Source organism: Somniosus microcephalus, chromosome 14 (assembly GCF_052327205.1).
Source record: "Somniosus microcephalus isolate GS21.2 chromosome 14, FLI_Smic_1.0, whole genome shotgun sequence".
Lineage (NCBI taxonomy): Eukaryota > Metazoa > Chordata > Chondrichthyes > Squaliformes > Somniosidae > Somniosus > Somniosus microcephalus.
The window spans coordinates 71,751,107-71,772,487 of NC_141000.1; the positions used below are offsets into that span (position 1 = coordinate 71,751,107).

The 21,381-nt window shown below is 41.0% G+C and overlaps 1 protein-coding gene across 1 annotated transcript in view; it reads left to right on the forward strand.

Annotated features, from left to right (window-relative positions):
- usp9 (ubiquitin specific peptidase 9) overlaps nucleotides 1-21,381 on the forward strand; it is a 244,275-nt gene that overhangs the window by 211,023 nt on the left and 11,871 nt on the right. The window contains exons 37-40 of the mRNA XM_086007397.1: nucleotides 290-515; nucleotides 10,849-10,978; nucleotides 17,468-17,653; nucleotides 18,434-18,666. Coding sequence (XP_085863523.1) covers nucleotides 290-515; nucleotides 10,849-10,978; nucleotides 17,468-17,653; nucleotides 18,434-18,666 — 775 coding nt within the window. The remainder of the gene's footprint in view (nucleotides 1-289; nucleotides 516-10,848; nucleotides 10,979-17,467; nucleotides 17,654-18,433; nucleotides 18,667-21,381) is intronic.

Consider the following 21,381-nt stretch of genomic DNA (forward strand, 5'->3'; position numbering starts at 1 on the left):
CTGTTCTCAGCTGACATCCACAGACGTTTTTTCTAAGTTTCTCTCAGCAATCGAACGGGAACTTTTTTTCCCCCCTCCCATACCCCAGCACCTCCACCTAGATTTGAGCACTGAGAGCAATTGTAATATCCCAGCTGAATTAATTAATTGAATCAGACACCTGTGCGGTCTGTATGGCTGAGCAATGTTGCCCATTGGGAGAACAATTTTACCATTCTGCTATGCATTTTAAGCTATACTCTATATTGTACACCATTCTTGAGAAAAGGCCTCTTCTTTGCACCCACAGGTATGATGCATTGTGTATCCTGCTCCGTCACAGCAAGAATGTACGCTGTTGGTTTGCACATAATGTTCTTTTTGCCTATCCAAATCGCTTCTCCGAGTACCTTCTGGAGTGCCCTAGCACAGAAGTGAGGAGTGCTTTTGCTAAGCTCATTGTATTTATTGCACATTTCTCATTGCAAGATGGACCATGCCCTTCCCCTTTTGCATCCCCAGGACCTTCCACTCAGGTAAGAACATTCATAAGCTGGAAACATACCAGTTTATTTGCTTTTATTATAAAATTATTAAACAGGGAAAACATTTTCATTGTTAGCCTTTAGTCTTATGAAGGGTGCACACCAGAAACGTCATAATCTATCCTTTCTCTTTACAGATGCTGACTGACCTGCTGTGTATATCCAGCATTTTCTGTTTTTATTGCAGAATATCAACATTTGCAGTTTTTCCTCTTTATTTTACTTATTTTAGTATAGTCTGCTATCTGTTAATTTGCAAAATCTCCATTTTATTTTGAGGCAGGATCTAGATCTTGCAATTTTTATATTGTGACATGAAAAACAATTGTTTTTCTGGATCATTGGATTAAAATAAATCATGTTTTTGAAACTGGAAGTTATAAATCAAATCATTCATCAAGAAACTACTCATGAAATAATGCTGGACGGCCAGGTGGTGGCGCCGTCCAAGGAGTATAAATACTCGGGCGTGGGCCCAGCTTTCCAGGGACATTTTGTAAGACAAGGAACTAGTGAAGTACAACGAGACCTCCATGTTCTGGAACAAGTTGATTAAAGCCTTGCTTTATGCTCAAACCAAGTGCGTAGTGAGTTTTATTACGTCAATAGTATTTAACAAAGTAAATTAACATTTAAGCCTGTTGGAGAGTTGAGCGTCCAAACAGATGACACTTCAACTTCATGTTTCTGTTGGTGCTATATTCCTTTACCATAATATTACTGGTAACTTCTACTGTTCTAATTTATGTAATTAGACAAATAGAATAAAATGCAGAAAGATTAAGATTTATTCTTCGTGTGCCAGTGGTGTTATCAGTGCAGGAAGTGAGAAAAAGAGCTCGAGTTTCTAAATACGTGTTGTACAGATGATCTCAAAGGGTAACATAGTATAGTGTCCAATACTCCCAACAGTTTGTCAGTGAAATATTTGGCAGCTGTATACTGAGAAAGACGAGTAACAATTGAAAGGTTAATGGAGCCTCTAGAAGCTGCATCTATGTCTTATTTATCATGCTCCAGAGGAGTAAATGTTTGCTCAATTTATGTACCAGTTTTGCTCTGGAATTAGATTATTCTCAATTATGACAGCTGCAAACACATGTTCTGAGGTAGTAAAACTAGGACTCACAGTGTAAAGGAAAATGTTACGCTATTTAAACTTTAGGTATAGCCCTCCAAGATCTGAAGGCTTTTTTTTGTTTTCAAAATGAATACATTTATTTCCTTTTTTAATAAATGTTACTTTTCTGTCTGGTTTTAGAAAAAAAACCTTCTCTGACCTTGCAGTGATAAGTCTCACACATGTATACTGCTAATATACCCCGTTGCACTGGGAGGCCTTCATCATTGATTGTATCCTCAGCCAACCAAAACAGAACCCTTCTCTCTGTCTCCACCCACTATCTCCCCTCTTTCCCCCCCCCCCCCCCCCCCCAACCCCCAAATCGTAAAACAAAATTTTAGATGTAGGGAATGTAAACTTTTCCAAGGATGTGGAGAACGAAGCTATTTGCAGGGCGCAATGCGTGCCTGCAGGTTCACCCAATGCATCTTTTGGGAAAATGCATATTAAGTAGAATAACTAGACTGCATTGGGAACTCTAGACATTGCCTTACGATAATACTTGGTTGTGTCTCCAGTGCCATGAGAATCTCATAGCTAGCTAACATCTTGATGCCTTTTAATATCTAGAATATTGTCAGACATAACCTGGAAGGAAAGATTTAGTTACTTGATGTGCCACATGTCTGAAAGATCCTGAATTCCAGCTCCTTTATGAAATGTTCACGGTCAAGTACACATCAGCAAAGCCATCACAAGAAATGGCTCGCCTCAGAAGCACCAACCAACAAATGCTGGGTCTTCTGGGCTTTAAATAATCTGTGCCTAAAAGTACTTCACTGGAGCACAGGCCGCTGCCAGTTTTTGTGCCTTCCTTTACTGATAGCTCATTGAATAATTTCTCAATCCCTCCATCTTGCTTGACTAGTAATGCATCATTTAACGTGGTTTTCACCTGTTCTGATCCCTGCAGAATTTAGGTTGGAACTAGTCTTCAACCTCTTCCCTCACTCACGTTCTTTCACTTCGCTTCACTGCTCCCCCCATTATTCAAGTAATTTTCAACTGCCTCTGTTTTACTGACTGAGGAAAATGTAGTTCTTCGTCATATTAGAATTGAGTGCTGATTGATCTGTAGGAATTTCAGATGATGAACTAACACTGCACCCTGAGAGTCTCCATTTGTTAGTTTGTTTCTTGAGAGGACCAGTTTTGCTTTGCAAGAACTTCCTTCAGTTGTAGATATCTTAACACTTTAATCTTTCTGATTAGAGGTTTTCTGTGATAAGTAGAACACTTAATTGGATAACACAATTTGTAGTCATTAGGGTTGCTTGCCCAGTTTTGACTCTTAATTCCTAGAAGGGTAAACAAGCTCCACTTTGCCTTACTATGCCATGACACAGGATAGTTTGGCAGTCTCAGCCTAAATTTCTCAGTTCAATCTACGTCGAGTAGCTATTCGTCACCAGTCTTCTGTATTAGGATGGTGTGTACATCATTTAACATTTGTTTGAAAAATATTGTAGTTTTATTTAAAAATCGGATCTTTCTTCCAGAACAGCAAAGTCTAGGATTTCTTAAAAGCTTAAGTGGCTTGCAAAGTGCATTCATAGGTTATCACTTGAAGACAATTTCATTCCTCTTTTCCAGTCTACCACCATTGCATTCCAGATATCTGTAAGCCTATGTAGAACTATCCTTTTTTATCTTATGATGATGATTTTATTCAACCTGTCTTTTCAAGGGGCTTCTTGTTCTTTTGAAGATCTTTCCTTAATGTAGGTATTTGACATTGCTCAAAAGGCCTGACCACCTTCATAGGTGGATACTAGTTTTTTTGTACTTAAAAATATATATCCTGTAATTTGAATTAAGCAAATTGGGAATTTAGCATTAAAAATGTAATTATCAGAATTTGAATGAAGAGATTTTGAAAGGAGTATACTGGATTTATTTATACTGAGTGTAGTTAGAGGATGTAAATGAAGCTAGATTATGTACCTAGTAAAATCATACAGCACAGAAGGGATCATTTGACCCATCATGCCTGTGCCAGCTCTTTGAAAGAGCTATCCAATTAGTCCCAGTCCACTGCTCTTTCCCCATACCCCTGCACTATTTTCCCCTTCAAGTATTTATCGAATTTCCTTTTGAAAGTTAAGTGAATCTGCTTCCACCACCCTTTCAGGCAGTGTATTCAAGATCATAACAACTAGTAAGATCACCTTCATTCTTTGAATGAAATGCATCCTCCATACACCAATTCTCTCTTACAAGTTCAAACATGGGTATGCAATGGCTAATTTTGTTCAAAATATATTTTTATGATGCAGGTTAGTACATTTTGATTTGCTTCTTCTGGGGTTGGGGTGGTGGGGCTGACAACTGAGAAAGCTCAAGAGTGCTGTATTTTGTCTGAAATTTTGCCAGGACACTCCAATCTGATGCTAATACATTAAACATGCTTTACGTGGTGCTCTGATCACTTCCCTGCTCCACGCTATTTTTCGATATCTTGGGCTTATCTAATGGTATGTGAAGGATGCTTTCCATTTAAGAATGAAGCTATTATGTTCTCTGTATTTTAACATATGGTAAGGTCATGTCCAGTTTGAGCAGAATTTCTTTTTTAAAAAAAATACAACTGTTCGCAGTAAAATCTTAAAACGGGTCCAGTTAATCCAAATTCTGATACTAAAGTTTGGAAAGATGAAGGGATCAAAACAATGTTTAGTGAAATGATACTATTTAAGTTCTGCAAAAATACACTAAATGCCTATTCTAATGTTCAACCTGTGTTGGACAACGTGGTGTAGGTCATCATTCCACAGGAGAAAATGACCTGGGCCTTTCAATGTTAGCAGATCATGCCTTCAGCAGTCATGTGATATTCCCTTGCCTCCCTCTAAAAGATCTGCTTTTGAAAGAGCCCTCAGGTTTTCCTTTGACCATCAGCAGTAGATCTCTGTTGTCTCCAATAGAGAAGTTTTAATGTAGTTTATCAGCATGGAGGAGAGCAGATTGGTAATACCAACGTATTCAAATGCTGTACAAGACTAGTAACTTGGAGTGAAGACCAAGTTTCCTGAGACATTAATATGACTAGCCCTCGTTCTGTTTTGGAACTGGACAGCTGGGCCATGAACAGAGAACTCGAGGATGGTCTTTTACATCAAGAAGTCGAATAAGCCTTGCATAGGAAATAGCAGCAGGAGTAGGCCATTTGGCCCCTCAAGCCTGCATTCAATAAGATCATGGCTGATCTTCTACCTCAACCCCACTTTCCTGCACTATCCCCATATCCCTTGATTCCCTTAATATCAAAAAAATCTATCGATCTCTGTCTTGAATATACTCAACGACTGAGCCTCCACAGCCCTCTGGGGTAGAGAATTCCAAACATTCACCACCCTCCAAATGAAGAAATTTCTCCTCATCTCAGTCCTAAATGGCTGACCCCTTATTCTGAGACTGTGATCCCTGGTTCTAGACTCCCGAGCCAGGGGAAACATTCTCCCTGCATCTACCCTGTCGAGCCCTATAAGAATTTTGTCTGTTTCAATGCGATTACCTCTCATTCTTCTAAACTCTGGAGAATATAGGCCTTATAGGACAATACCCCCATCCAGGAACCAGTCTGGTGAACCTTCGTTGCACTCCCTCTATGGCAAGTATATCCTTCCTTGGGTAAGGAGACCAAAACTGTACACAATACTCCAGGTGTGGTCTCACCAGGGCTCTATATAATTGCAGTAAGACATCTTTACTCCTATACTCAAAATCCTCTTGTAATAAAGGCCAACATACCATTTGCTTTCCTAATTGCTTGCTGTACCTGCCTGTTAACTTTGTGATTCATATACAAGGACACCCAGGTCCCTCTGGACACCAACATTTCCCAATCTCTCTCCATTTAAAAAATACTCTGCTTTTCTATTTTTCCTACCAAAGTGGAGAACTCCACATTTCTCCACTTTATATTCCATTTGCCATGTTCTTGCCCACTTATTTAGCCTGTCTATATCTGCTTGAAGCCTCCTTGTATCCTCCTCACAACTTACATTCCCACCCAGCTTTGTATCATCAGCAAACTTTGATATGTTACATTTGGTCCCCTCATCCAAATCATTGATATAGATTGTGAATAGCTGAGGCCCAAGCACTGATCCTTGCGGTACCCCACTAATTACAGCCTGCCAACCCGAAAATTACCCATTTATTCCTACTCTCTTTTTTGTCCGTTAACCAATCCTCAAATCATGCTAATATATTACCCCAATCCTATGAGCCCTAATTTTGTTTAATAACCTCTTGTGTGGCACCTTATCAAATGCCTTCTGAAAATCCAAATACCGTACACCACATCCACTGGTTCCCCCTCGTCTATTCTGCTAGTTGCAACCTCAAAAAATTCTAGCATTTGTCAAACACGATTTCCCTTTCATAAATCCATGTTGACTGCCCAATCCTATTATTATTTTCTAAGTGCCCTGTTACCACATTAATAATCGATTCTAGCATTTTCCCTACTACTGATGTCAGGCTAACTGGTCTGTAGTTCCCCGTTTTCTCTCTTCCCTCCTTTCTTAAATAGTGGGGTTACATTTGCTACCTTCCAAACCGCAGGAACCGTTCTAGAATCTATGGAATTTTGGAAAATGACAACCAATGCATCCACTAGCTCTATAGCCACCTCTTTCAAAACCCTCGGATGTGGGGCCATCAGGTCCAGGGGATTTATCAGCTTTCAGTCCCATTAATTTCTCCAGTATTTTTTTTACTGATACTAATTTCTTTCAGTTCCTCATTCTCGCTAGAGCCTTGGTTCTCCACTATTTCCGGGAAGTTTTTTGCATCTTCCTCTGTGAAGACGGACATGAAGTATTTGCTTAATTTCTCTGCCATTTCCTTATTCCCCATTATAATTTCTCCTGTCTCAGCCTGTAAGGGACCCACATTTACTTTAGCTAATCTTTTCCTTTTTACATACCTATAGAAGCTTTTACAGTCTGTTTTTATGTCTCTCGCTAGTTCACTCTCATTCTATTTTCCTCCCTTTAGCAATTTCTTGGTCCTCCTTTGCTGAATTCTAAAATCCTCCCAATCCTCAGGGTTACTATTTTTGGCAACATTATAAGCCTCTTCCTTTGATCAATGCTACCTTTAACTTCTCTTGTTAGCCACGGTTGGACCATTTTTCCTGTGGGGGTTTTTGTGCCTTTAAAGGAGTGTATATTTGTTGTAAATTATGTATTAATTCTTTAAATGCTAGCCATTGCTTGTCTACCATCATACCTTTTAATGTAGTTTCCCAATCTACATCAGCCAGCTCGCCCCTCATACCTACGTAGTCTGCTTTGTTTAGATTTAAGACCCTAGTTTCGGATTTAACTAAATCACTTTCAAACTCAACATAGAATTCTATCATATTATGTTCACTCTTCCCTAAAGGCCCCTTTACTACAAGGTTATTGATTAACCCTTTCTCATTGCACAATACTAGATCTAAAATAGCCTGTTCCCTAGTTGGTTCCTCAACATACTTTCTGGAAAACTATCTTGCATGCATTCCATGAATTCGTCCTCAACACTATTACTGAAAATTTGGTTTGTCCAGTCTATATGTAGATTAAAGTCCCCCATGCTTACCGTATTACCCTTGTTACATACGCCTCTAATTTCCTGATTTATACTCTGCCCGACATTACAACCACTGTTTGGGGACCTATAAACAACTCCCACCAATGTTTTCTGCCCCTTGCTGTTTCTTGGCTCCACCCAAACTGATTCTACTACTTGATTTTCAGAGCAAAGATCCTTTCTCTCTACTGTTTTTATCCCATCCTTTATTATTAGGGCAACCCCTCCTTTTCCATTTTGCCTATCTCTTCTAAAAGTTAAGTATCCTGGAATATTTAGTTCCCAACCTTGGCCACTTTGCAACCACGTTTCCATTTTGGCTATTAGATCAAACCTGTTAATTTATATCTGCACTATTAATTCATCTATTTTGTTGCAAATGCTTCGCGCATTCAGGTATAGTGCCTTTAACTTTGACTTATTTCTATTTTTCCCTGATGTCACCGTAGTCATTAATGCCTTATTTATTACCTTTGTTACTCTCTATCCCTTCCTGACCCACTCTGCTTATTTTTACCCAAACCTCTACTCTGCTCTAGAGCCTTGAAATTTCTCTCGCTGCTTTTAAATTTACTCTTTCCTGAATCCTCCCATCCCCCTTCATTAGTTTAAAGCCCTGTCTACTGCCCTAGTTATTCAGTTCGGCAGGACACTGGTCCCAGCCCGATTTAAGTGGAGTCTGTCCCAACGGAACAACTCCCTCTTTCCCCACTACTGGTGCCAGTGCCCCATGAACTGAAATCCCTTCCTCCTACACCACTCTTTGAGCCACGCATTTAAACCTCTAATCTGTTTTCCCCTATGCCAATTTGCACGTGGCTCAGGACCCTAACTCAAACTCCCTCAGCAGACCCTCATTCCAAGTTCTACCTATGTCGTTGGTTCCTATGTGGACCACGACAACTGGATCCTCCCCCTCCCATTCCAGGTTCTCCTCCAGCCGCGAGGCGATGTCTTTAACCCTGGCACCGGGCAGGCAACACAATCTTCAGAACTCGGTCGTGGCTGCAGAGAACAGTATATATCCCCTGACGATACTGTCCCCTACCACAACTACATTCCCTTTCACTCGCTCCACTTGAATGGCCTCCGGCGCCATGGTCAGCTTGCTCATCCATCCTGCAGGCTTTTCCCTCATCCACGCAGGCAGCAAGGACCTCCTACCTGTTGGACAAGGACAAAGGCTGAGGCTCCTCCAGCACTGCACCTGGGGTCCCCTCACCTGCCTGAATTGCAGTCACACCCTCCTGTCTCTGACCACTAACCAGACCTGTACCACTACCTAACCTAAGGGGCGTGACTGCCTCCTGGATCAAAGTGTCCAGGTAACTCTCCCCATCCCTGATTCCTTGCAATGTCTGCACTTCAGACTCCAGCTCAAAAACTCTGAGCTGAAGTTCCTCAAGATGCAGGCACTTATTGCAAACGTGGCTATCCAGGATCACAATGCTCTCCACAAAGTCCCACACGCTGCAGTTGTGGCACACCGCTTGCACTGCCATCCCTGTATGACCTTGTTTTATTTAATTTAATTTAATTTGTAATGAGGTAACTTACTTTACAGTGTAGTTCCTTGACTACTTCGTTTTTTTTTATTCATTGATGGGATGTGGGCATCGCTGGCTAGGCCTACATTTAGTGCCCATCCCTAATTGCCCTTGAGAAGATTGTGGTGAGCCGCCGCCTTGAACCGCTGCAGTCCATATGGTGTAGGTACACCCACAATGCTGTTAGGAAGGGAGTTCCAGGATTTTGGCCCAGCGACAGTGAAGGAATGGCGATACAGGTCCAAGTCAGGATGGTTTGTGGCTTGGAGGGGAACGTGTAGGTGGTGATGTTCCCATGCGTCTGCTGCCCTTGTCCTTCTAAGTGGTAGAGGTCGCGGGTTTGGAAGGTGCTGTTGAAGGAGCTTTGGCGAGTTGCTGCAGTGCATCGTCTCTGTTGATCTAGATTAAGTTATGGGTACTGAAATTATATATCTACCTGTAACACAAAGCACTACAAGTAGTGTCGGCAAAATGCAGCAACTCCTTCCCCCTCTTTTCCGAATTCCCACTCTTTCCAAATTCCCAAATAAAACACTATTTAAGTTCTCTGTTTTAATCCCGTGCTGTGCAGACCGCCGATACAGTGTAGAAGCATTGGTGCTCTGTAAACTTTGTGGATCTGTCTACCCAGGCCTTGGCAGGCTTACAGAAGGAAATGGTAAATGCTTTCAACAGAGACGATTTTAAATTCCAGATAGCTTCACTTATTGTAGATCAAATGGTGAGACACATTGTAGCCATGCTTTGGAGCAGGAAATGACTGGAATTATGTTTCAGCTCGCTAAATAGCCCAGCAGTAGTCTTGGGTGGCCTGTCAATCCTCAAGTAGGCATGGTAATGCTTTGCCTGCTCCCCTTCAACATGGGCCACCTTCCTGCTGTCTGAGAGGTCTGCCTGATCAAGATCCCATCAGAGATTACCTCTGCACTCAAATGAAAGGTCCAACGAGACATGACTATTCCCATAACTTATTGGCATTGTGGCTCTTGATGTCTTAGAGAGGCAAAGTTCTAACAGTTGGTTACGTCAATGTTGCTAGCTGCTGGAAATGTCTGTACCATGAAGGCTTATGATGCCAAATAGAAGCAGATGTTGCAAACCTTTGGACCTAATACTCCAGTGAACTTCAAAAAAAAAAAATTCTTATTCTTCCTGCTTGGAGTTAGCAAACTGCATGTGCACATGGTGGAGCCATTGTTACCCCTTCTGTCTTGCAGATATGATGGCTTTCAAGCCTCATCGTTTCCTGTGTCTGATTTTGTTTCTCCGTTTTATTTGTCTCAACAAATCAGTGCTAATATTTACTCACCACAATATGCTCCTTCCATTGAGAGGTACTGTTTGGTTGCCACAGGACTCGGGTCTTTATGTAGATGAGAGAAAGTAGTTTTTTCAATGCATGCAATTATTCATTTGCTTTGGAAATAAAACATGTAAGCCTATTAGTAAATGGAGATTAGCAAATTGCTACTACTTGGGTGTATTATTGTGTGTGGAGATTGAACAAATCAAGGAAGAGTGTACAATTACCTTCTCTTTGTATGGTCTCTATCCTTTGATATTCAAACTCCCACGTAGAAATCGCCCTCCCAGCTTCTAACTTTCCTGTCTTGCATTGCAAGGCTTGGACCTACTTGCTGTTATGTATTGTTCATGTGCTCTGCTGTTCCCAGGGTCTGAATGCTGCTTACTCTGGTGAAAAAAATTGAGGGTGCAGCCTATAATGGGATCAATTGTACAGTAGAACAGAGGACGATGGCTGTGCATGGTGCTTTTTTTTATCTTAAAGGGACAATACTGCAATTTTCCCATAGGGTGTTAAATAAAACTTCTGCAGATTGAACTTGAGTCAAGCAGGATGGTCAAATTTTTAGTACATGATTTAGCCAAATAGAAAGTTCACACATCAATAATGACCATTCAGGCAAGGTGGAGTTGCCTTTAGGAGAAGAGGCGAGAAAAAAAATGTAATCTTCAAAGAAGTGTGTATAATCAATCCATAGTTGTGTTTGTATTATTGTGAATTGGATTGTGAATAGTTTTTTGCTAACTATTTATTTGTGTTTTACAGGCTTTTGATAATTTAAGTCTCAGCGATCATCTTCTCAGAGCTGTTCTGAATTTACTGCGACGAGAAGTATCTGAGCATGGGCGGCATTTGACACAGTACTTCAACCTCTTTGTTATGTATGCCAATCTGGGTAAGGACATAACTAAAGACTTCACTTTATAATAATTATAGATTTCGTTTTTACAGTGTAATTCCCAAAACAATTTATTTGGATAATTTTCCATTTAGAGTACTGAACATTTGATTTTTATTCAGCTACACAAATAAGTATCAGAACTTTTTATAAGTTTGCTATAAACTGCAATCTTTCAATTCTTTGTTACTATAAAATCTACCTGCTCCACTATTCCAATAGTAACTTTTTATAAAATTTAATGGAAACATAGCTGCAAAACCTTTTCATGCTTTTTTAAAAAAAGTTATCACTAATTAGCTCTATTCGCAGTTATCCTCCACATAACACCAGTATAAAACCAGATTACCAACAAGGAGAATCATGAAAGCAGCCTCTCTTTTACATTTTGAGAATCAGTGGCCTCAGGATATCATGGTTTTGGTTCACTCTCTCATCTAGACTTCGACAGTTTATGGTTTAAGGCAGTGCTGTCAAAATTTTTGTCTTCATGGATTACCTATAAGCAGATCTCATGACATCCTCTTTGTCTCCTGGGTGGGAAGGGTTACTATTCATGATGGGCACCTCCGCTTTCTTTCTTTCTTGTCCCTTTTTTCTCCATTATCAAATTTCTGAAAGACCACATGCCTCGACAACAGAGCTTGATGCTACCAGTGCTACTCTAAGCCATGTACCTAGTGGAGATGCCTAATTCTCTCCCTTCAGAAATTCATTGGAATGTAGTTCAAATCTGTGTCTTTGAATTTTGTGGATCCCCCAGACGAAAGCCCTCTGACCAGGGTCTGATCAAGCAGAAGCTAACAGACAATGAAGGAGTTTTATGATGTGGAGCGTCTGACTTTGATTTTCCCTTACAGGAGGCTACATACTGAAGTGACACTGGTAATTCTTGCAATATTCAATGTCATAAATGGCATGTATTGCAGTCGTTGATGCAAACTTGTGTGTTGTATTCTTTAACATTACAAAATCTGAATAGCTTGCTCTTTCAGCGAGTGGTCTAATCCAATAAATTGAACAGATTACACTTGTAGCTTTCACTTGTCTCCCATCTTAGTGACCACTTTTCTCCTCTGATTTCTAGGAAATATAGATGTGTGTGGTACATGATCTGACTTAAACTTTGAGCAGTCTGCAGGCAACCATTGAGGACTTTACTGTGAATGGCAAGGGTCTGATTGGTGTTGTCAGCATCGCTATCCTTTTTGTTCAATGACTTCTAAGGGACAGAGTCGCATTGGATCACTTGAGCAATGGCGAGATACTGTGGTGCAGGCAGACTACCTTTGACCATCTCGGGTGATATTTGACAGGTGGAATTACCCATAAATAGATCTCGGGACATCCTCTCTCCTGGGTGGGAGTTTGCCACATATTACTTTTTCTCCCATGTCCTGCATTGATAATGGGATCCGAGTGGAGGATGCAGCAACTGTCCTGGTGATTTCATACTGGTTGAAGATTATTTAATTCTTGGACCAGTTGGAACTGAGTATTGTCCAGCCTGTACAGGTCCAAGGGTTGCCAACCCTCCAGGATTGTTCAGGAGTCTCTAGGAATTGAAGATTAATCTCCTGAACACTGCTGCGAGCAACCTGGTAGAAAAATCATAGGGGCATTAAAAAAAAGTGTTCATTTTCTTTGAACACTATTGTTTATTAGTTATAAAAATATTAGATAGGAAAAAAGTCTGTTTGACAGTGAAGAATCATTTGATCTGATACATTTGTGTTGCATCTGAAGAGTCTGTTTACTTTTCAAGTGGCGTGAGAGCATGGTGTGCCATGAGGATGGGTGTGTTGAGTGACCAATGAGGAACATGGGGCGGTTGGAAGGGGATGGGGTGGTTATGTGATGAAACTTCCAGGAATACATCCAACCAGAGTTGGCAAGCCTAACCGGTCCTTGTAGAAGTTTACTTTGTTTCAGATCTGGGACCAGGTCATGCATAATTCATCTGAGCTTTCAGTTGATGCATTAGCTCTTGAAATGTCTACCCTTGCTGTATAGGACTTTCTCCCTCAGTTGTAGATGTTTTATTACATAAAAGCATTAATTTCAAAAATGTCCAGTACTAAGTGGAAACCATATGGTACTAGAATAATAAATGCAGCCTGCTTGTTGTACTGTCTTGTCTATTCTGAAGTAGTTAGAATTGTTTCATTGAGAGTTTATTTCAGCCAGTCATACACTGCAAATTCAGCTATGGAACCTCCAGCAATCTCTGGTTTATGAAAGGTGCATGTTCTCTGGTGGTGAGCATTGCGGACTGATCCACTTGGTGATGCCACCTGGACTCATTATTTCAAAGTGGGGTAGTGTTTACATGATTCTCCTTATTAATAACCTTGGCCTATCCTGATGTGAAGGATGCTTTTCATTTTTGTAAAAATGAAGACTTCACTTAAAAACTAGGCATTCTTTTTATCCCACCTATCTTAATGCTGTGGAACATTTTGACAATGTTCTCGTGTTCCTGGGTATGTATGGGAGTTCGCTCTCTTCCTCCCTCCCCTTCTCTTTCCCCCCCCCCCCCCCCACCAACCATAATTCAGGCATATGCAATTGGGAGGCTTACTTTTTTTAATTATTCATATTTGACTCGGTTAGAAGCAAAGGCTGAAAGAGGAACTGAACATCCTGGTACTGAGGAAAACCGCTCTGATGCTGGGAATAAAGTACAATCCTTGAATGAGAAGGGATGAACTCTGAGTAACTTGTAATATAACTTAAATATATATATAAATTTAAGGTTGATTACTAGAAAATATCACTTCGAGGGCATTTAGGGATGGGCAATAAATGCTGGCCTTGCCAGTGACGCCCACATCCCATAAACGAATAAAAAAATGCACCTTCTACTGATCATCTTCTCTATGTGCTACCCTGACCCTATTTCCATCAAACTGCTGACCACCCAACTTCCCTTCCTGGCCCCCATGTTAGCTGATATTGTTTGCAGTTCCCTCTCCTCGGCTACAGTCCCCTCCCCTACAAATCTGCCGCTATTGCCCCCTACCTCAAAAAGCTCACCCTTTACGCCTCTCTCCTTGCACACTACCGCCCCATCTCCACCCTCGCTTTCCTCTCAAGTCCTTGAATATGGTGTCGCCTCCATATGCCGCCCTTTCTCGCACTTTCATGTTTGAACCTCGCCAATCAGGTTTCCGCCCCTGCCACAGTACTGAAACGGCCCTCATCAAAGTCACAAATGACCAATGTTCCCGTGCAGCCGGCTCATCGGCTTTTAAATACGGAAAAAGGCGCATGCGCAGTATTTTGAATCGGCCGCGCACCCAAAAAAAATTCAAGTGAACATTGCAAATGAGATTCTATGTGACTATGACCGTGGTAAACTATCCCGCCTCATCCTTCTTGACTTGTCTGCAGCCTTTGACACGGTTGACCACACCATCCTCCTCCAGCACCTCTCCTCTGTTGCCCAGCTGGGTGGGATTGCCCTCGCCTGATTCCATTCTTTTCTATCCAGTCGTATCCAGAGAATTGCCTGAAATGGCTTCTCTTCCTGCTGCCGTGCCATTACTTCTGGAGTCCCCCTCGAGGATCTATCCTTGGCCCCCTCCTATTCCTCATCTACATGCTGCTCCTCGGTGACATCATCTGAAAACATGTTGGGTTCCACATGTGCACTGATGACACCCAGCTCTACTTCACCACATCTCGACCCCTGAGTAACTGCCTCTGATTTGTCAAGCTGCTTGTCCGAGCAGAAATTTTCTCCAATTAAATATTGGGGAGAACGATGACATTGTCTTCGATTCCATCTCTGTCCCTTGCCACTTTGAGGCTGAACCAGACCATGGGCAACCTTGCCATCCTATTTGACCCTGAGCTGAGCTTCCGCCCCCATATCCTCTCCATCACCAAGACCGCCTACTTCCACTTCGATAACATTGCTCCTCTCCGCTTCAGCCTCACCTCATCTGCTGTTGAAACCCTCATCCATATCTTTGTTGCTGCTCGACTCGACTATTCCAATACTCTCTTGGCTGGATTCCCACCTTGCACTCTCCGTAAACTTGAGCTCATCCTAACTCGCACCAAGTCCTGTTCACCCATCACCCCTGTGCTCGCTGACCGATATTGGCTCCAGGTCCGGCAAAGCCTTGACTTTAAAATTCTCATCCTTGGTTTCAAATTCCTCCATGGCCTCGCCCTTCCTATCTCCTAACTTCCTCCAGCCCTACAACCTTCCTCCAATTCTGGCCTCTTGCACATTCCTGATTTTCATCGCTCCACCATTGTCAGCTGTGCCTTCAGCTGCAGAGGCCCTATGCTTTGAAAATTCCCTCCCTAAACCCCTCTACCTCGCCTCCTTTAAGGCACTCCTTAAAACCTACCTCTTTGACCAAGCTTCTGGTCATGTCTTAATATCTCCTTATGTGTCCAGTTATGTTTGATAATCGCTCCTGTGAAGCACCTTGGGATGTTTTACTATGTTAAAGGTGCTGTATAAATGCACGTCGTTGCTGATGACATCAGTCAAACCTTCAGTGTGGACAATATCGTTCATAAACTGTCCTGAGCATCCTGATCATCTGTGTCCACCATGACATCTGCCACTCACTATAGGCAATGATGCACAGCAGACTGATTAAAACTTTATTAAAAAATCATATGTAGGAGTAATTAAATGGCAGTAACCTGATGGATTCATTTGACAGGCTGGTGAAGCTTCACACTATATGACCTTAACCAACTCCTCAATGAAACTATGATCTTGTAATTATTCTAAGTTAATGCGTGTATTAAAACTAGTGGAACGTAAGTGGGGAATCATTTTGGATGTGTTGAACTGTTAATGAATTCACGTTTTATGTTGGAATGAATGAAATATGTGAAGAAATTTAGGATGGTTTAAATGCAATATGAAAAACAAGTTATTTCTAGCATTTGCTCACTGCAACTTTAAATGAGTATTTTAATACATATAAAGGTTCAGTATAACTTCTTTGCTTTTGTACTCTGCCTCTATTTATAAATCTGAGGATCACATTTGGTACATTAAGCTAATACACTGGCCTTTGATCTATGAGGCTTTGGCTGTAATAGTCCTATGTGGAATGTATTTAGGTTGGTCATTTTCTGGTGGACATGGGCACAAAACTGTTTGACTTGCAATTTAATTTTCAGTCTTAATCTGAGACCACTGGATAGTTAATGTGAGAAGCACCTTCTCCAAGGCCTTGACATATTCAAGTGTCGTGCCTAAAATTGGCTGCAATACTCCAGCTGAGGCCTAACCAGTGCTTTATAAAGGTTTAGCATAACTTCTTCGCTTTTGTACTCTATGCCTCTATTTATAAATCCGAGGATCACATTTGCTTTTTTAACAGCCTTCTCAACTTGTCCTGCCACCTTCAAAGTCTTGTGTACGTACACCTCCAGGTCTCTGTTCTTCCACCCGCTTTAAAATTGTACCATTTTAATTTATATTGCCTCTCCTCATTCTTCCTGCCAAAATTAATCACTTTATACATCTCTACGTTAAATTTCATCTGCCATGTGCTTACCCGTTTCACCAGTCTAGCTATGTCTTCCTGAAGTCTGTTGCTATACTCCTCACTGCTACATTTCTGAGTTTTGTGTCATCTGCAAACTTCAAAATTATGCCCTGTATACCCGTCCAGATCATTGATATTAATATTTTGATCGATATGGAAATGGGAAAAGCAGAGAGTTTGCAGATAATGCTAAGGGGGGAAACATTGAGAGTCCGAGAGCAGAAAATTATAAAGGGCATAGATTAAGTGAATGGGTGGAACAAAGGCAGGTGCTGCTTAACCAAGTGTAAGGTAATACACATTTGTTCTAAAAATAGCAGATCAGAATATCATCTAAATGGGGAAGTACTGTATAAGGAGAGGACAAATAGGTGAACAAAGGGATTTTGACGTCTTGGTGCTTAAGTCATTAACAGCTAGCTAACAGGTGTAATAAATGATAAGTTCATGGTATGCTGGGCTACAGTAAAAGAGATATAAAAGCAAGGCAGTACTACGACAATTATATGGAGTGCTGGACAGATCTCATTTGGACTAATGCGTTCAGTTTTGGATGCCCCACCTTGGAGGGTGTCAATCTAAAACAATTGGAATTGTTTTAAGATCATTTCCAGATGTGTTGGATATTTACCTAAACTTGTAGCTGTGTTCATTGTTTCCAAACCCAGTGCGCTTGACTTACTTAATACTGAACTGTCCAAACATAATATGAAGAATGTTGCAAGCCATTGTACAGTTTCAGAAATTTCCAAATTAACATGTTAATCTATTTTCATGTATTTTCATATCATTGAATTTATGCACAATTTTGAGCTGAACTCGTGAAAAGGAAGCCTTTAGAAATATATTTTTACTCGGTCACTTATCCATTACTTGTTTTATGATACCAGCAGGTATGATTTGATTGCAAGTTGTAATTCTTTCCACAGTTTCTGAAATTATTTAATCTTTTTACTAGGCGTGGCTGAAAAGACGCAGCTACTAAAACTGAATGTGCCTGCAACATTTATGCTTGTAGCTTTGGATGAAGGCCCAGGACCTCCTATCAAATACCAGTATGCTGAACTGGGCAAACTTTACGCTGTGGTGTCACAGTTAGTTCGTTGCTGTGATGTATCATCACGCATGCAGTCCTCAATTAATGGTAAGAAACATTAAATTGTCAAAGATAGATTTTTAGAACATGGAGGTTTATTAGGGATGGGGGAAATGTTAATTTTTGATATGGCAGAAAAAAGGACAAAATACCTGTAATGAGATCTGCGCAGTTGATACTGGTGTATATTTAGTTGGTTACATTGTCCGGAATTGGATCGCATTTGCAGTGTGCTTTGTTCCCAAACCAGTTTTAGATACATGTGTGACAGAATGAGTAGGAGTTCAAGTCCCCCCTTTTTTTTTTAACAATTTAGCAACCCACCACACCTGATCTAAAGGCATTGTGGAAATTGTATACTGGTGGGGCAAAAGGTGGCACTTTTCAAGAAAAGTTAACGTGAGGTTAAGTATTTTCGGTGTGTCCTGTGGTGTTTATAAATATTTATCTGTGGAATGTTCATCAATTAACAAAAATTGATATCTTGCTGATATCAGATGGATATTTTTTCTTGGTGTTTGATAGGTGTTACCTATAGTACCATCCCAAATGTGTTGCAGTGAACATGGATTGGTCTTGCAGAAACCCATTTCTTAGCTGAGCACAGAGCAGCACTAACATCATGTAGGTGTCTACCCCAGTCCTTCCCATCCTTTCTTCTGAAGGAAGAATAGGAGTACTTGAAAAGAAGATAAGTTGCCTCGGGGAGGGAGTAAAAGTGAAACTTGAAAGCTTAACAATTTCTACAATAGAAATGAAGCAATTTTTAGTTAAGTTACAGACTTTTAAAGACACAAAAGTAATAAACAATTTTGTTTTGTTTTTTAGGAAATCCACCCCTGTCAAACCCCTATGGTGATCCTAACTTGTCCCAACCTATAATGCCTATCCAGCAGAGCGTGGCAGATATTCTGTTTGTACGAACTAGTTACGTGAAAAAGATTATTGAAGACTGCAGTAATTCTGAAGAGACCATCAAACTACTTCGCTTCTGTTGCTGGGAGAATCCACAGTTCTCTTCCACTGTGCTCAGTGAACTCCTCTGGCAGGTGTGGAAATGTTTTTTTTAGGGCGGGGTGGTGAGGAGAAAGAGGACTAAATGAAAACAATTAGTAAAGATACGAATTGTGCAATACTGCAGTTGCTAGAAATGTGAAATAAAAACAGTAAATGCTGAAAACACTCCGGGTCAGACAGCATCTGTGGAGAGGGGAAGGTAGGGTTTACGTTTCAGGTCTATGACCCTTAGTTAGAACCAGGTATGACGCTTCATTTTTGGAAATGCAACACTATCAGATGTATAAGTGGATAAGAAATACATTTTTTAACATTTCCAAAATTGCCTAAACCTGCAAAAATATAAGCACAAAAAACTTTATAATTATGACTTGTTTGCATAAAGGTGCATTACTTACTGTAGATGCAAATAAAAATTCTGACTGCCTGAGAAATCAATAATTGCAACCTGCCTGATCTTAAAATCAGTCTCACCTTTTCCCCATTTATGTTGCAAATTCAAGTTGTTTAATTGTACTAATTCATAGATTTTTTCCCTTCCTATTTCTGCTACTTTTTTCCATCCCGACTTGCTTTCCTGAAGTTGTTGACTCCTTGCTGTTGTATGGTTCCACAAATGCTAGTTGCTCTCTGTTACTAAACTCAAGATTGCCTTAATCTCTCCTCAAAGGATAAAACATCCATATGTAATTTTGGGGGAGGAGCATGAGGCAGCAGTTCCCTGCAGTAGGAAATCTGTTCTTCTCCCCCCGCCCCCCCCCCCCCAAATCTACTGCTGAGTATTTATTCAATTTTCACACTCAACCTCCAGGCTTGCCTCTCTTGACATAAGTGATGTTAACTTTGTACAAGAAACATGGTTGGTTGTGCCAGTTCTTTAGCTAGAAGAAAAGAATTACGGAGAAAGCACCTGATGCCCTCTTGAATCATTTCAGTTATAATCTTGTACTACGGCTCCTTGTAAATAACGTTGTTTATTTGTTGCATTTACTTCTAAATGTCTAAATAAATGTTTTTTATTTTTGCCAATTTTCTCCCTTTGTTGAAGGCATTGACTCCCTCTGGGAATACATCATAAATGGTAGGATACTAAGAAGTGTAGAGGAACAGAGGGACCTTGGAGTGCATGTCCACAGATCCCTGAAGGTAGCAGGACAGGTAGATAAGGTGGTTAAGAAGGCATACAGGATACTTTTCCATTATTAGCCAAGGCATAGAATACAAGAGCAGGGAGGTTATGCTTGAACTGTATAAAACACTAGTTAGGCCACAGCTAGAGTACTGCATACAGTTCTGGTCACCGCATTAAAAGAAAGCTGTGATTGCACTGGAAAGGGTACAGAGGAGATCTACAAGGATGTTGCCAGGACTGGAAAATGTTAGCTATGAGGAACGATTGGCTAGGCTGGGGTGGTTTCTTTGGAGCTGAGGGGATATTTAATTGAGGTGTATAAAATTATGAGGGGCCTAGATAGAGTGGATAGGGAAGATCTATTTCCCCTAGCAGAGAGGTCAATAACCAGGGGGCATTGATTTAAAGTAATTGGTAGAAGGATTAGAGGGGAGTTGAGAGATCTTTTTTCACCCAGAGGGTGGTGGGGGTCTGGAACTCACTGCCTGAAAGGGTGGTAGAGACAGAAACGCTCATCACATTTAATAAGTACTTGGATATGCACTTGAAGTGCCGTAACCTGCAAGGCTAGGGACCAAGAGTTGGAAAGTGGGATTAGGCTGGATAGCTCTCTTTGGCCGGCACAGACACGATGGATCGAATGGCCTCCTTCTGTGCCATAAATTTCTATGATTCTATATGGTCCCATAGACATTGGGTACACTGTACACTGTGGTACTTCATCCAAGGCACAATTTATGTGAGACCCAGAACAATTAATTTTGGCAAGCTGCACAACTTTTTTTCTTCCAACTAGACAGCCGAGCCTGATCCTGCACGCACCCAAAGTCGGCACCTTTTTAGTAGAGCTTACTAGGTAGTGTTGGGAGCAGGAACCCTAGCTGATTTCCCCCCCCCCCCCTAACCCAGGACCACTGAGACCAATTATAATACCCTTTTACTACCTTGCTGAAACCAGCAGTTACCACAGATTGGAAATCGAACTTGGTAACATTTTGGGTTGTCTCGCTGTCGCATTTGGTTTTCTAAAAATTTTTCTTGAGAGGATTTGGGAATGAGTTATGTTTAGATTTAATGTGCGATTCACTGTCATTTTCAGACTAACACAGCAAGTCTCAACACAGCATGTCACATAACTCTAAGGCTCATTAAGCCAGGGTGGATGTTCATTTTGAGAATAGCAGGAGGTGTTTCTTTGAGATCCAGACACCAAGGGTGTAGGAGAGAGAGTTTGTTTTATAGAAGGGCCTAATCACTGGCAAATCACAAAGGGGAAGAAGTCGGATGGAAAGCCCTCCCACTTGCTGGGAACACAGAAAAGGAGAAAAGAAACAAATGGGTAGTCAGTGAATTTTTAAATAAGCGACTGCGAGATGTGGGCCTGGAGCTGGAAGCTAAAGTGCAGGTGGTCAGTTTTTGTAGCTAGAAGCTGTCTAGAAAGAAAGAAAGAACATGCCAAAAACAAGCAAGTCAGCCCACATAAGGGACAAGGCATGCAGTTTATTTTTTTCTCACTTTGTGAGTAGAGAAGTAGAATTGAGCGGTGAAAGCAAAGTTTGTTTACGACTGTTACTCTATATTCACTTGCTGTTTGTAAAACGACGTTTCAGATCAGGCCTCATTTCAC